At 32.7% G+C, this 15,886-nt stretch overlaps 1 protein-coding gene and 1 long non-coding RNA gene across 2 annotated transcripts; one reads left to right on the top strand and one right to left on the bottom strand.

Moving 5' to 3' along the window:
- The first annotated feature begins 2,235 nt into the window (after positions 1–2,235).
- Positions 2,236–5,009, top strand: LOC126886661 (uncharacterized). The gene is made up of 3 exons (XR_007698740.1): positions 2,236–2,724; positions 3,450–3,607; positions 4,829–5,009. It is a non-coding gene; the product is annotated as an uncharacterized LOC126886661 (long non-coding RNA).
- A 3,495-nt stretch (positions 5,010–8,504) lies between these two features.
- On the bottom strand, positions 8,505–9,877 carry LOC126886131 (52 kDa repressor of the inhibitor of the protein kinase-like). Its single transcript, XM_050652976.1, has 2 exons — positions 8,838–9,877; positions 8,505–8,738 (listed from the first exon to the last, which is right to left on the bottom strand). The coding sequence occupies exons 1-2, from the start codon at positions 9,875–9,877 to the stop codon at positions 8,561–8,563; spliced, it is 1,218 nt and encodes a 405-aa protein (XP_050508933.1). The 3' UTR covers positions 8,505–8,560.
- Positions 9,878–15,886: the final 6,009 nt, after the last annotated feature.

The following is a 15,886-nucleotide window of genomic DNA, read 5'->3' as shown; positions in this document are numbered from 1 at the left end:
AATATTTCTATAGAATTTATATATTATACATATACATAATGTATATACGTACAAAATTTATTTAGCCGAAGAGATGACGGTCGCGAAATAAATCCTTTTTCCCTATCTTAAAATATGGTTTATATTTATTTTAAATTTAAATACCTCCACACAATTTATATATACATACACATAATATAGGTATAGCATAAGCGATGACGGTCGCAATGACGGTCGCGATGACGGTCGCCAATTCAATGCTTTTTCCCCTATCCAAAAAGTGCACAACGTCCCTAAAGAAGTTTTCACTTCAAAAATATCTAGGATTTTATATAATGGGTTACCTACTACCATTTATATAAAAATAAAATCAAAATGTAACATTAAATAAACTTAGTTTACCAATATGCGCTTTGAATGTAAGTTCTACTCATACCATGTCAGCAAACTCTACCTATGCAATATTTCCTAATTTTTCAATAACGAACTTTTTAAATTTGTTTTGAGTAAAATTAGTAGCAGTAGTATATTTATTCATACAGTTGAGTCCGCGAATCTTTACCCGAGCGTCATCATTTAAAGCATACGAAATAAGTGGATGATAAGTCGGAAATTGAAATTTACTAAACGTAACAGCAAGTCACTTACTGTCACTTGCTGTTGCGTTTAGTAAATTTCAATTTTCGACCTATCATCGACTTATTGCGTATGCTTTAAATGATGAGGCACGGGTAAAGATTCGCGGACTCAACTGTAACTTGGGCTATTTGATATGTAAAAGACAGCTTGTATTGCTGTGTACGATGATAAGGAATAGAAATGGTGTTTTTATGTCTTATGTTAATATTGTGTACATCAGTACGGCATTTTATTTTATTATAGAGGTACGGAGGGGTTTTCAAAATAATAATTTTTTGCAATTGACAAGCTGAATGTACATGTCTTCTATGTTTCATACTTAACCACCCTGTTTCTTTAAGTTTGTAACTAATTGCTTGATTTCTACGGATACCATGTATCAAACGCAGACAAGAATTTTGCATTTTTTGTATCCGATAACTGTCACGTTCTGTAACACAGGAATTATAAATGGTATCACAGTAATTAAAGTGTGATAACATCAAGGTATCAAATATATGACGAGATTGGAATAAAAACTTCAGGTTTAAATAACTTTTCTGCAAACACTTGGCTACATGATCACCAAATCTTAGGTTTTGATCTATATGTAAACCTAAGTTTTTCAGTTTCCTTAAACTCTATTGAAGAATTATCGATGGTGATCATGTGAGCAAATTCTCTCAGAAAGCTTTCTCTCTGCGCCGCTGAACCAAACACTATACCTACCGACTTGTTGTTATTAAGTCGAAGACAATGGCTAGTCGAAAATTGAGAAACTCTTTCTAAATTATAGTTAATTGCTGTCACTGCCTGTTCAGACTCATCAGACATAAAAGATAAATATAGGTATCTGAGTATCATCAGCAGAATAGCGTTGGTTACAAGAGAGAAAGTTTGCAGGAAAGTTTGAAGTGTAAATACTAAACAATTTGGGACCCAAAATAGAGCCTTGTGGTACCCCTTTATTTGTAATAAGATAGTTTGATGTCCTACCGTTGTAATGAACAGCTTGACTTCTATTACTGAGATAACTAGATATCATATCCGATGCCCGCTGAGACATACCAATATACTTAAACATTGAAGTTAATAATAGTGAATGGTTAAGCGTATCAAATGCTTTCGAGTAATCAGAAGTATCAGCAAGACCATTATCGCAGGCATCAAATATGTCATCAGTTATCTTCAACAGGGCACTAGTAGGAGCTGTGATCCTTTCTGAAACCAGACTGATTTTCTGGCAGAACTTTATGTTGACTCAAGTGAACCTGTATTTGCTGATTATCGCAGGCATCAAATATGTCATCAGTTATCTTCAACAGGGCACTAGTACCCTAACAACACACAACATTCCAGGAATGTACTACCAAAGTTCTATCAATATTTGAATGTCCTGGACATTTAGGGAACATTCGGTGAACATCTGTTTAAATTATTCCTGGAATGTTACCATAAGACATTCTGTGAACATACTACCAATGTTCCTACATTTTAAGTTGCGAAATAATACATACGTGTAACAGATACAACATTACTTATAACAAACCAGACAAACTAAGTGACACTTTAGGCCTACAGTGCAATAATATGTCAAATTTAAAGAGTTTCCCAAGTTCAATTAATACAATATTATAAACATACAAATGTAATAAAAATTATTGTTCGCGAATATTCAATTTGGAATGCGATTTTGTTAATAAAAAAAATACTTATAACTTATGCAAAACCCAAGAGAGGCATTTATATTTATTTCTTTTGCGTTCATTTTCAAATTCGCCGTGCATATATTTTTGTGCATGGCGCTTGAGAGGGCATCACGTGACTAAAAACGACCAACCAACGACCTCGCTTCGGCCATCTTGGCATCTTCATCTTGGCCACCTTGCTTTGCGGTGGGTGGATCGTTGTTTCTATTATTTGTGCTTTTTAAGAATATTTTTTTAATTCGGATACTTTTATAATAGCTTTAATAGTATTATTAACATAGTGAATAAAATGGTGTCCTGTTTTTAACGCAGTTGGAGTAGCAGAAACAAATGTAGATAAAAAAATCTGCAGGAATAACGTTTCAATTATGACAGAAGCTCCAAACAAATGACTGTGAATGAAAAGCCCTATTAAAAGGTTAGTATGCAAATATGTAAACGAAGGCATGCCCTGTATTTCAGAAAACAAATTAATACTATTAATACCCTAATAATACTATTCATAAAAAATCTTTTAAGTAACCTAGATATAACAAAGTGAATAAAAGGCATAAATCAGAAGAATTATTATTTTATTTTATAAGTTAATAATTGGTCATATCCATTTATTATTTTAATAATAATTGTGAATAAGCCACAAACTTCGCTTATTCCTAACTAAAATAGTAAATAGAGATAATAACAATAGGATTTGTAAAACTAAAGTAATTCTTTTTGCGTTTTTGCTAATGTATGCCTTTATAAATAGGATGGTAGACCACACACTATAATATGCAGTACCAACTAATGAATACACAGAATATTATAGTCGATTTGCTAAACTCAGTCTCAGTACTACTGAGTCTCAGACACAATTGGCTAGTGATTTTAGTAAATAATTTTGCCAATTTGATAAAATTGGCAAAAAAAAAATAATAACTAAATAGTTAATAATTACTGTAATTTTGGCAAAATTGGCCAAAAACAAAAAAAATTACCTACTAAAATCACTAGCCAGTTGTGTCAGAGTTTGGGGAACCGACTATACTTATAAAGAATTTCTAAGCTCTTTTATAATATTTTGTGAGTCCATTAATCATATTTTTTATTTAAAACTAAAATTTGTTAATAATGCTTAGTAATGCATATATTTTGTATTTTTAGCTTTCCAGAAGATCCTGCGAAGAAGACATGAAGTATAGATCAGATTTGTTAATAGAGGAGTATGTTCAAAACACTTTTTAGAAAAAGATATTGACAGAACTTCACTTTCATCTGTTCGTTTAAGAGACTGTGCTGTTCCAATAGCTTATGTCACACAGGTATATGCATTTTTTTTCTTGGTTTTAACATCTTTAAACGCGAAATACGCAATAGCTTATCGAATTGATGCCATGTTATTTTTCTTTATTAAGGTCTTTGTTTATTATTGTGTATGTGTATTAACAACAGAAACATTTTTGGTTATTCTTTATTTTATTTTATATTTTGTCATCAAGTGTTCAGTCAATGTATGTAGTTTTCTTATGTACACCTTTATGGGTTTATACCTGGTGGATGTATATTTCAATAAATAAATAAATAAATAACCTAATTAATAATACAGTCTGTACAATATAGATACTGTTGTAATTCATTATCTACATCGGAGATCTAAGTTGACATTGTTGCCCAACTGCAAAAAATTTTTGAATTCATTTTAAGTCAAATATATCACATAATTATTGCGAAGTAGATTATACAACAAAACAGATTAATATTCAATGTAAATAAATAAAAACATCAGAAATAGAAAACAAGAATTAAGGTATAATCTTATGTTACAGTTATTAAGGTACCAAGGGTATTATAAGGATAATAACGCTTGAGCTCAATGGTGTTTTTAACAAGGGCCTGAGGGATATACGTTGACCGAAAGCGTTATTATTATAATACCTGTGGTGCCTTCAACGTTTAATGTCTGACTAAATTATTCTTTATATGCGAAAAATTTGAATGAATTTTGAATTGATTAGTTTTTAAATAAGTACATTTACCAGTAACAGTAGTAACATAATTGTGGTAACCATAGTTTTACTTAGGTTGATATTTGTCAACTTGACAGTATCTAAGTCGTTATTTAAATTTAATGCCCAAGGGCGTGATATCATACTTAACAGACTTCGAAATGTCATTATTTGTCAAATAATGTACCAGTAGGACATTTAAGTAAATAATAAAAACAATAAATATAATGAATACTAAATACTTATTTGTTTGTGAAAAATCTATTTCTTTGTGGCTTTTTTGTAATTAACTATTCTAATGAGGAAATAAGCCACAATTTACTTGAAAAAATAATTTTATTAAGGTTTCTACTTCCACGTCGGATGTCGTTGTCAAAATACAAAATGTTCATTATTATTATTTTATTTATTAAATATTATTTAATATTTATTTTTTTATTATTATTATTTATGCGTATTATTACCTGTAAATAATATTTCTTCTGATTGTTAATCGTAAAGGATAGAAAAATTACCTTTTATTTTATTTTCTTTTAGAATCAGCTGAGAGAAGTGGTCTACAAAAAAACAGAAAGGAAACGGAATATGTGGCTACGAAAAGCAAAAGAAAGGTTTACAAAGCAAATGTGACACATTTTTTTATAATATTTAGGAATGTCAGTAAATTACATTAAAAAATGTATGTAAAGATTTTTTGCAATAAAAATGTTTATATTTATCAAGGATGTATTATTTGGTATGGCCACATATCGTCAGTGATGTGACAATACCTCCTATCTGTTTTTTTCAAGAGATTTGTAAGATAGACTAAAAACTTGTTTCGGCCACCTCCTGTTTTCATATATCTTTTGACTTGTTTTGCAGTAAATTCAACTATCTATTTACTACAAAAAAGTCAGAATACGTACGAAAACAGAAAGTGACCTTAAAAAATGTTTTTCCTCTCCTGCAAACCTCATGAAAAAACATATAGGAGGTATTGTCACATTACTGACGATATATTTCAGTGAATGTCTAAAAAATATTCTGTGAATGTTCAAAGAACGTTCGTAGACATTCATGGAATGTTCTAACAAGACATTCAGTCTAAAAATATACTGTGAATGTCCAAAGAACATTCATGGAATGTTCCAACAAGACATTCAGTCTAAAAAATAGACTGTGAATGTCCAAAGAACATTCGTAGACATTCATGGAATGTTCCAACAGAACATTCTAAGAATATTTAAAATGCTGACACAGCACTTTCCTGGGACATTCGTGTGCATTTGGGGACATTCCAGGAATGTTTTCAATGTCCTGTGTGTACATTCTAGGAACATTCATGGAATGTTTTGTGTTATTAGGGTAGGAGCTGTGATCCTTTCTGAAACCAGACTGATTTTCTGGCAGAACTTTATGTTGACTCAAGTGAACCTGTATTTGCTGATTTAGAATTTTCTCTAGTATTTTTGAGAAAGTGGGCAGTATACTAATTAATAAATAGAAAAAGACTGTTTGACTTGTACACACTTCTATATAAATCAAAACGAGAACTAGTGTATGTTTTCAAAGACTGATAGTGTGTCAATAAATTTATTAAAATCAGCTAAGTACTTTCAGCATTTTTAATGTCATCATCAGAGCTATCGTCTTATAGGTGTAAATACCTCAATTGAAGAGAAAACTTCGAACAAACACATTCTATTATTAAAAATTAACCCAGGGATCTAACCACTGGTCAGGATAAAAACCCTTGAAAGTAAAAAATATCACATTTAATGTGTTTTTAAAAAATGGCTACCATCTTTACAATTAACAGCTGTTAACTGTAAAGATGGTAGCCATTTTTTAAAAACACATTAAATGTGATATTTTTTACTTTCAAGGGTTTTTACCCTGATCAGTGGTTAGATCCCGGGGTTAATTTTTAATAATAGAATGTGTTTGTTCGAAGTTTTCTCTTCAATTGAGGTATTTACACCTATAAGACAATAGCTCTGATGATGGCATTAAAAATGCTGAAAGTACTTAGCTGATTTTAATAAATTTATTTACACACTATCAGTCTTTGAAAACATACACCAGTTCCCGTTTTGATTTAGTATACTAATTGGTCGAACTTCGTTATATCCTGTCGGATTAGTTGTTTTCGGTATAGGTATAATTTTTTCAACTTTCCACATTGACGGGAACTCTGCTCTTAGAATGCAAGCATTAATAATGTGTGTCAAATAAGATAATAAAAACGGAAGGCACATATTAATTGTTAGTATATTTATTTTATCATATCCGGTAGCAGCACTCTTTATACTTTTGATGACATTTATAAAGTATATAGTTATATAGCGTCATTGTATAGTAGATTATTTTTCAGAAGGTTGTTTTTCTCCCATTTGGTATCCTTTTTTAGATCTTGCTTTTTTATTATTTCATCCACGACCAAGAGGACTCAGGGAATCCCCCTGTCTTATCCCACTGCCAGCTTCAATTGGGTCAGTTAGTTCTTCTACTGTTACTTTTATTGTGTTGTTCTGGTAAATATTTTTGATTGTTTTGATTATTCCTGGAGGTATCTCTTTTGCGTACAATAAGTGCCCAAGTAGCAATTTCTCGACGCATTGGTTGTCAGTACAAAAAAAATGCACTGTATATAACGTTGTCCGAGTGAATTTGCAGTTGTTTCGGCCAACGACCCCTGTTACCGGTGACATTACGATGTTACAACGTTAAGTAATGCCTTTAGTCATATGGGCAACTAAGTTATTACCATTGTGACAACTACATATCACAGTTGTTTTTTCAACAATCGCAACGATGGAGTAGGGCCTACAAATACTCTACCACCTTTTATCATTATCATTAATATATCAATATTTTTAATGACACTGGTCACTTCACTTGACACTGGTCACATGACTTCTGTCGCCCAATAAGAGGGTGCGTTCTAAAATGGTTGGGATAGTCCGCCCGGCCGTGCTTGGTTGCCGATCGGACTTCTCGGTTGGATCATCCGTCTAGGGTTGGTAAAAAGGTATTTTTTTGTAATATCGGTAATATTGTTGAATGCGCCATTTTTATTTGATTTTTTTTATATAGTTTATTTTTTCGTTTTCGCAGTCACCATACAGGTGTTAAAAATATAGTTAAAAAAACATAACCAATCCGACTCTTTGAGCAGCCATTGCACGCAGGCACTTTTTATAGTCGCTTCAGTTGTCTTATGCAATGTTTCCGAAACGTTGCTGCTTAAACATAGTTTGCCCAGGCAACGTCAAGACAACTCAAAAATCGTCCACCAAATTAGTGCAGAAATAGAGTCGTCTTCTAGGCAATAACAACGTTGTAACAAAACGTTGCCACGCGGTAGGCAATGCTGTCGCGTCGACAAATTGCTGCTTGGGTGGATAACGTATTTTAATTTGGCCTTGTCAAATGCCTTCTTAAAGTCCACGAAACATAAATATGCCGGTTTGTTTGTAATGATTTGATTGCTTACTAGGAAATACAGAAAGAGATACAATTTATTTCTCTGAAATCAAACTGAATAACAGAAATGTTAAAAAATATTATTTATATTATAATAGTACTTATTAAATAAAATATCTATTGAGTGGAATGCATAAAACGTAGTAGGTATCTGCTAATGCCTCAAGTATCTAATACATTTTTGAACTTTTTACTACACTCACAATCACAAAGCATTTACTTTCTTCCGTAGCATATGCTACTATTTACTAAATACATGCAAGAATGCACTACGCTTTTGAAGTATTTGCTAGTTTAGTAGTATTTGCTTCAGTTTAAGTGAAGTTGGTGGATGAACGACTTCGACGTAGGTTTTTTTTTTTGTTACAACATGGCAGCATTTATGAATGTGCGTCGTAGAAAAATCTACAAACTAGGAAGACGATACTTAATTTTTGGGGTCATTCTTTTATCAAATAAAATTTAATAATTCTTAAAAGATTAATAAATTAATAACAATTGCTCATTTTTATACTCGCATAACTCTATTGTCGCTTCAGAATCTCAGTCACTCATTTTTACTCATGTACCATTGTTAGGTAAGTACGTAAAAATGTGAATTCACAAATCACAAGCACATGGAAAACTAGTTCCATCACGATTGGTGTGATGCGAAGACGGCTGTAGTTCTACGCTACGCTTAGCAGTAGACAAGGGCGCCCACAGGATATTTCCTCAAGGGGGCAAAGGGTATTGAAACAAAAAATACAAGAAAAATTGTTTTGCTGTTTAAAACGCAACACGGTTAGTGTCAGTAAAATGTTACTTAAATAATAATTGAATTCTTCTGGTGTCCATCGCAAATAAATCAATTACTTTCTGCATGAAGTTTTCTTTATTTTCTTTTATTTTTCTTCTGTGTACAGATAACAGGCATAGCCCACTTAGACGATTGTTCGACATCGTATTCCTTATCCAGGTCTTCACACGTTTGAGAGTGCTGTAAAAAAGTATCGAGGTTGTTATATTGTAATGTAAGTTTTAGAAGAACTGAAACACATGGATAAGAATATAACGTAATAAAATTATAGTTAGTTACCTGAATGATCGCTCGATGGTGCAAGTTGTTGGTGGCAGACAAAGAGCTATTTGGATGGCTTTTGCTACTGACGGCAAAAAGCAGGCATGCTCATGCTCAAGAACCTCTATTAAGTTCAGTTTTTCCAAGGCTTTGGCATCTATCTCCGTGTTTTTCCAAAGGTCGAACCACAGAATTGATTGCTCCTTAAAGTTGTCTAACAATTCACAATACGTGCTGTTTATATTGTTAATAGACTTTTCAAAATCTTCCTTAGAAAGATCTTTCATGATTTTAGGGTGCAGATTGAAAATTTCAAATGATGGTTTGTTTCTATCTGAAAACCTATCTTTCAACGATTGAACCAAAGAATCCAAATAAGGCAAGAAAATGGACTTTCTATAGTATTCGTTGATAGTCTGGGTAGAGTGATTTGGTCTGTGAACCTGTCTCGCAGCAACACGAGGACATGTGAGCTCGATTCCAAGCTTGTTTGCTGTTGTTTCAACATTTGCCATAATGTTATCAAACTCTTTTTCTCCATTTTGTCGGTCTGAACTGAATAGCTCAGTAACCTTCTGAATGTGTTTTGATATCTTCAAAATATCTACACTGACACCTTGTAACATTTGCGTAACGATTTCTAACTTGGCAGAGTATTTGGCAATCACATGTAGACATATCACAAATGCTGTATTTGTAACTGCGCAATGAAGCTGGAAAGCTTTTTGCCTTGTGTCACGGTTACCTGCAGTCGATAGAGTCTGAAGTGCTTCAGCGATGCTAACAAACTGCTCACTAAACTTTCGAATTGCTTTATATTTTTCGGTCCATCTGGTTTCACATAGTTTTTGAAGAGCTCCCACTATTGCCCTTCTTTGGCCATTCTGCCGAAAAAATGTTATAACTTCTTTAACTGTGCCAGTTGTATTCCTGATTTGTGGTATGTCATTTAAATCATTGACTACTAAATTTAGCCGATGACTGGCGCAATGAAAATATAGAGCTTTTGGGTATTTCTCAGTTATTCTTTTATGTACTCCAGTTATTTCCCCAGCCATTGTACTACAACCATCATATCCTTGGCCAACTGCATTTTCCAAGTTCAAGCCCCAATTTGTTAATGTTAAAGTAATAGCATTTGCTATATGTTCAGCATCTAAACTTTTTAATGGGGTGAAACCAAGGAAGTCTTCTCTGATGCAATTTTCACTTTTATCAAAATATCTCACGCCCAGAGAGAGTTGCTCTGTACCAGTAATGTCCATTGTTTCGTCTGCTAAAATGGAAAATATTTCATTATCATTGATTTTTGTAACTAACTCGTCTCTTAAAACCGTTGCACATAAATCAATGATCTCATTTTGTGTCCTATGGGGAATGTACATTGCATTTTTCGGCGCATTTTTCAGATGGTCTTCTAAAACAGAATCACCAGCTTCTTTCCTAAAATGTAAAAGGTTATTGAACACAGCATCCTCATTGGTATGACCTCTTAATGGTAAGTCATATAGTGCACTAAACAAAATTGAAGAAACAATGGATTTTAGTTTCGCTCTGTTCGATTCAATTTGCTTGGCCAAACCATAATTTGCAAGACATTCAACATTTTTCTTTTCATTTTTCATGACAGATATAGTTACTTGAGTTTTCAGATGCTTGTCTGTGCCATTCAGAGTTCATATGCGATTTCGCATTTTCATGAAACTTTCTAAAATTGGTGAATGGGCGATTTATAAAGCCGCTTTGATAACTACCATGGGTTACGCGGGGCCTAAACAGTACACACAACTTGCATAGCCCACCTTTAACTTCTTTTGAATAAGCTAACCAGGGGTACGTATTTAACCATTCATGGATAAATGGTCGTTTGCCATCGTCAATATCATACTTGAAATTGTAACATGTATCTGGCTTCCATGGGTTTGTTAACAAAGTAAATTTCAAGCGATCGTTCAAGCTACAAATTTTATTAGTATCAAGGTAGTTCCCAACATCCAAATTTAAACTGTCTTCAACAATCGCAAAATTATCCGATGCGGTGGCCGTTACAACGTTAGTTTCTCTTTGAGAGGCGGATACAGCTGACTCCAAGCTAGCTGGCCCTGCTACAGCTAAATCATTTTGACTGCATACTATACTACTGTTTTCGGTACTGTTCGGTATGTCAGATCCATCATCAATTTTCAGCCGCTTGTTTGGCTTGTTAAAGAACTTCCTTATGTCCATTTTTCTACAAATACAGTAGGCTAATTAAATTGATGCATTCAATCAGCTAAGTGTTAGGTGTCAAATAAATTAACGCATTTAACCGGGGAGTAGGCCGATAAATGGACAGAATAAGACCAAATGGATAATTTAGTTGCATTGAAAAATATTTTTAAAACCTTTTAGAGAAGTAAAAAATTCATCTAAGTTAATTAAAATTTGTAGATTAAAATACCTACCTTGCACAGTTGAATATCTCAACTGCGATACAGGAATAACTTATTTTCTTAAAGTAGGAAGGGTACTTATAAAAAATGTTATTACTTCAAGCACAATTTTTGAAATAAATATTGTAATTGTACTTCATAGACGCAAATGATGTTATTTTAATTCATAAAAAAGAATTTTTTACCTTTACACACAATAGATAACTACCTCGTAAAAATAAGCCTATTTTATTTAAGGTCAAGTGAGAAATAAAGTATATTATATAATACTTACACGTTGCACAAAAAACACTTTTAACACGTTAATATAAGTTCTATGAATAACAGTATATAAATTGTGAGCACTACCGTACTACTAGACGTATCAGATCGGCCGTTCAGCCCACCTATTTCATTTCTCAACTGGATAAGCCTAGACCGGACATCATCAGTGCATGCGGCATGCGCACCGAAAACGATGCGGTTCCATCCAAACATATGCGTCTCAGTCAGAAGGGATAAGGGATTGAGAAAAAATACATTTAAACTGGCATATCTCGTGAGCGATTATGATTAATATGGAATTTACTTTATAATATAAAGTAAGAGAGAGCTAAATATTTTTTACACGCTTTCGCCAAATTCTCAGGGGGGGCGATGGCCCCACCTGGCACCTCCCTGGGGGCGCCCTTGCCAGTAGATACTTCAGGTCAGTAGTATGTACTACTGTTATGTAGTATGTTCTTCTCAACAAAAGCACGCATACTTTTATGTAAAAGAAAATGCTACAAAGTAGATACTATTTGCTGAAGCAACAACATTTACTACGTTTTATGCAGTCCACCCAAGGTCTTGGTGTAGACTGTTTATCTCTTTGGTCAGGAAATGAAGCATTTTGGCTCGCAATTTTTACGTCCAGCATCGGTTTACTTGAAATTATCACAGAAGGTAGGGAATAGCCCAAGGATCATTTTCTGTATCATGCTGCTGTACGCTAAAACCTTGGGGTGGTTGCCACCCCGTCTCGAGGGTGAACATTTTTCATTACATTTTAACCATGGAAATCGATGAAAAAAGTAATTCTGAGAAAAAAACGTTCGTTGCGTTTTCTTCGCAAAACTAATATTTTTTGAGTTATTCGCGGTTGAAAGTAACAGTTTTTCGATGAAAAAATCGACTTTTTTATAGGGTTTTTTGAGAATAACTCATAACATATTCAATTAATCAAAAAAACTGTATATATCAAAATTATATCTTTTAGAAACAAACAAAATCCTTTTTTATAATTTTTTTAGATCAATAAAAACCGAGATACGGCATGTTAAAGGTTAGCTTTTTTCGTTACATGCATAATTTGAAATATTCAAAGTCAAATAAAGGGAAAACTTTGCATTTTTCGAAGAAAACTTACAGAATCTTTTTTCAAGTATACAATTAGACCTTTGAAAAAAAAATAAAGTTTCTAGCATAAAACTTGAGCGACTTATGCTCAAAATAAGGTCAGAACCTACTTTTTCCAACGAAAAAAATCAGTAAAAACAACCGCCTAATTACCCTCCTAATTAAAACGTATCTTCATCCTTCTGTAATTCTTTTTATATATGTATTATCAATGCACCCAAGAAGTTTGACCCATTTAAAAGGCCTAATTTTAGAAACATTGGGGTTTAAAGATAAATTGATTTTTGCAATTTCGTATTTTTCACCCTTTTCTTCAAAATATCACCAAAAATACTGGAGGTACAAAAAAATGATTGAGTACTAAATTGTAGCTTTTTAATAACTAAAATTTGACTGTCCATAATTCTTTACAGTGAATATTTAATGAGGTATAGCTGTTTAAAACCTCTTTTACGAGCAAACACCCCCTTATTCGAGCCCTTTAAACTCGGCCCACTTAAAAACTAAGGGATCTTACGGAATTTAATTTACATAGTCTTATAGCTCTTCAAAAAACCCTACAAAATCAGTTTGGAAAAAAACTTTTTATCTCAAAAAATGAAGAAGCTATGTTTATAAAACAAATTATTTTTTTTTTCGAAAAATTCGTATAGTTCGCTTGGGAGTGTAATAGAGTTCAATGTATATAATACCACAAAACCAGTTTTTCGGCAGTAATACGTTGTAATATGTTCCACTTTCTATATTTGTATTTGTAAATTCGTATTTTTGTGTAAATAAATGGTTTTGTACGTAATTTTACTTTTTTTCTGTATAGATGTATTAAATTGCTTACAAAAATTGCAATGTTATTAAGGGTGGTGTTTAATGGTTGAAATATTATATTATATCCTAACGCATAAAACAATGCATCGGGTTTGAGGGGGGGGGGTAGGAGTCGGTGAATTAGTAGTTTTTTTATTATTAATTTTTAGAATTTTTTAGAATAATTTAGAAATTATTCTAAATTATATTAATAAGAATAATATTAAGAAAAGATGAAAAGTGATAAAGTGATTTTTTAATAATATATTGTTACTATGGAACGCTTACAATTTTGAACATCTTTAACAACAAAATACTTGGATCACATAATATATCCTGGTGTGTTCTCTGCTGGGATCTTCCATAAATAATAAACAATAAATAACTTTTTATTAAGTTCACATTTTAAATCAAATATTTATCAAATACACTATCAACATTATTTAATCAACAACTCAAAATATTCCCGATACCATGTTAAATATTTAAAATTGTCAGTCTTGTCACCATATTCTATTCGACTCAGTGCGTTGTATGACAAAGATAGCGAATGTTCGATTTGGAAAATATCACCACGGACATGGTGTCCATTTTTTTTCGAATCCTGAAAAAAACTAATAAATATTTTAAAAAAATTTAAATGCCGAATGAAAGACTAAATTATTATAGAGGGCCGAAAGTCCATTAGAATAAATAAAAAGTTTCTTTTGAATGAGATATTTGAAATTAAAAATCACACTACATTTTGTCTTAGTTTTTCACCCCTGTAACTAATTAAAATAAACATTATAGAAGTTTTCAGGGACTTTCGGCCCGCGGTAAGAACGTAATCTTTCATTCTGCGTTTAAATTTTTCAAAAATACTTATTAGTTTTCTCAGGATTCGAAAAAATGAATCCCATTTAAATAGCATTGGAGCCAAAACTTTGTACCGATCGCCTTAAACAAAAAAAGTTTTCCTCCAACACCAAATTGTTCTATATGGTCCACATATTGTTCAGTAAAAAGTTACACCATTTTGAGCATCGGGTTTGGGGGGAGGGGGGGGGTAGGAGTCGGTGAATTAGTAGTTTTTTTACGTTTTTCGACAATATTTCTAAACCTAAGTGGTTTAGCGTGAACAATATTCTATACAAATATGTTCTACATTACATTGGAAACGAAAGTTTTACTGTTGGAAAGATATTCATGCGACATTGTCCATAGAAAGTTCAGAGTGGGTTTCTTCGTACCAGAGATTTATATGGCTTAGGCCTGTAGAAGCTTCTTGAAGGTGGTGAGGTTGACGTTCCTTCAAGGGCTTATCAGCAACATACCACCGGCCATTGAAATAGCAAATTATATTTACAAAACACAATTCTGTTTAAAAGAATTAGTTTCCTGAGTAATAATATTATAATTTGCCCAAAAGATGTAAAAAATATAAGAAACTTCCACTTTACATCCTCCGTACTCCGGAACCGTTGATTTTAGAATAATTATGCACAGTACCTCTTTCGTTTCAACTTTAATGTAAAACATTTTTGTATAGAATATTGTTCACGCTAAACCGCTTACGTTTAGAAATATTGACGAAAAACGTAAAAAACTACTAATTTACCGACTTCTCCCCCCCCCCTCCCCCACCAAACCCGACGCTCAAAATAATGTAACTTTTTACTGAACAATATGTGAACCATATAGAACAATTTGGTGTTGGAGGAAAACTTTTATATATTTTGGATGACGGTGTTAGGCCTTTTTTTGAACCAATTATACTATACTACCTCCGTAACTTTGGAACCGTTCGTTATAGAAGGATTACGCATAGGACCTTTTTTGTTTAAAATTTAATTTAGAACATTTTTGTACAGAACGTTTCTCACGCTAAACCGCATATTTTTAGAAATACATATTGACGAAAAACTTAAAAAAATTACTAATTTAGCGACTTCTCCCCCTCAAACGACGCTCAAAATGGTGTAACTTTTTACTGAACAATATGTGGACCATATAGAACAATTTGGTGTAGGAGGAAAACTTTCACTTTGGATGTCTGGGTTATGCCTTTTTTGGATCAATTATATCATACTATTGGTTTACAACGTTTTTACATAATTTTTGACAATAACTTTCTATGATATATCCTTAAAAAACCAAAAGCTTACAACGGCTCAATAGAGAAAATGAACTAGAAGGTGAAATGAGCCTAATCCCAAATTTTTGTACAAATCGATGCTGGTTTGCTATTAGTTTTGCTATTTTTTTCAGCTTCATTTTCTGGCCTGTCTAGCCGGCCAAGACTTCTTAAGAGCGTCTAAGAATTTATTGTCCGGTGCTCTCTCGAAATCATTGACACTCAAAGCATCCAAATCCAAGTCGTCTCGTTGCAGACATTTTTTAGTCACAGCACTGGCCAGTTTATGTTGGTTGATATCGAGCAACATAGTGGGACCTAAAACAATGAAACGT

Source organism: Diabrotica virgifera, chromosome 6 (genome assembly GCF_917563875.1).
Source record: "Diabrotica virgifera virgifera chromosome 6, PGI_DIABVI_V3a".
In the NCBI taxonomy this organism is placed as follows: domain Eukaryota; kingdom Metazoa; phylum Arthropoda; class Insecta; order Coleoptera; family Chrysomelidae; genus Diabrotica; species Diabrotica virgifera.
This window is presented reverse-complemented; position numbering and strand designations above follow the sequence as displayed.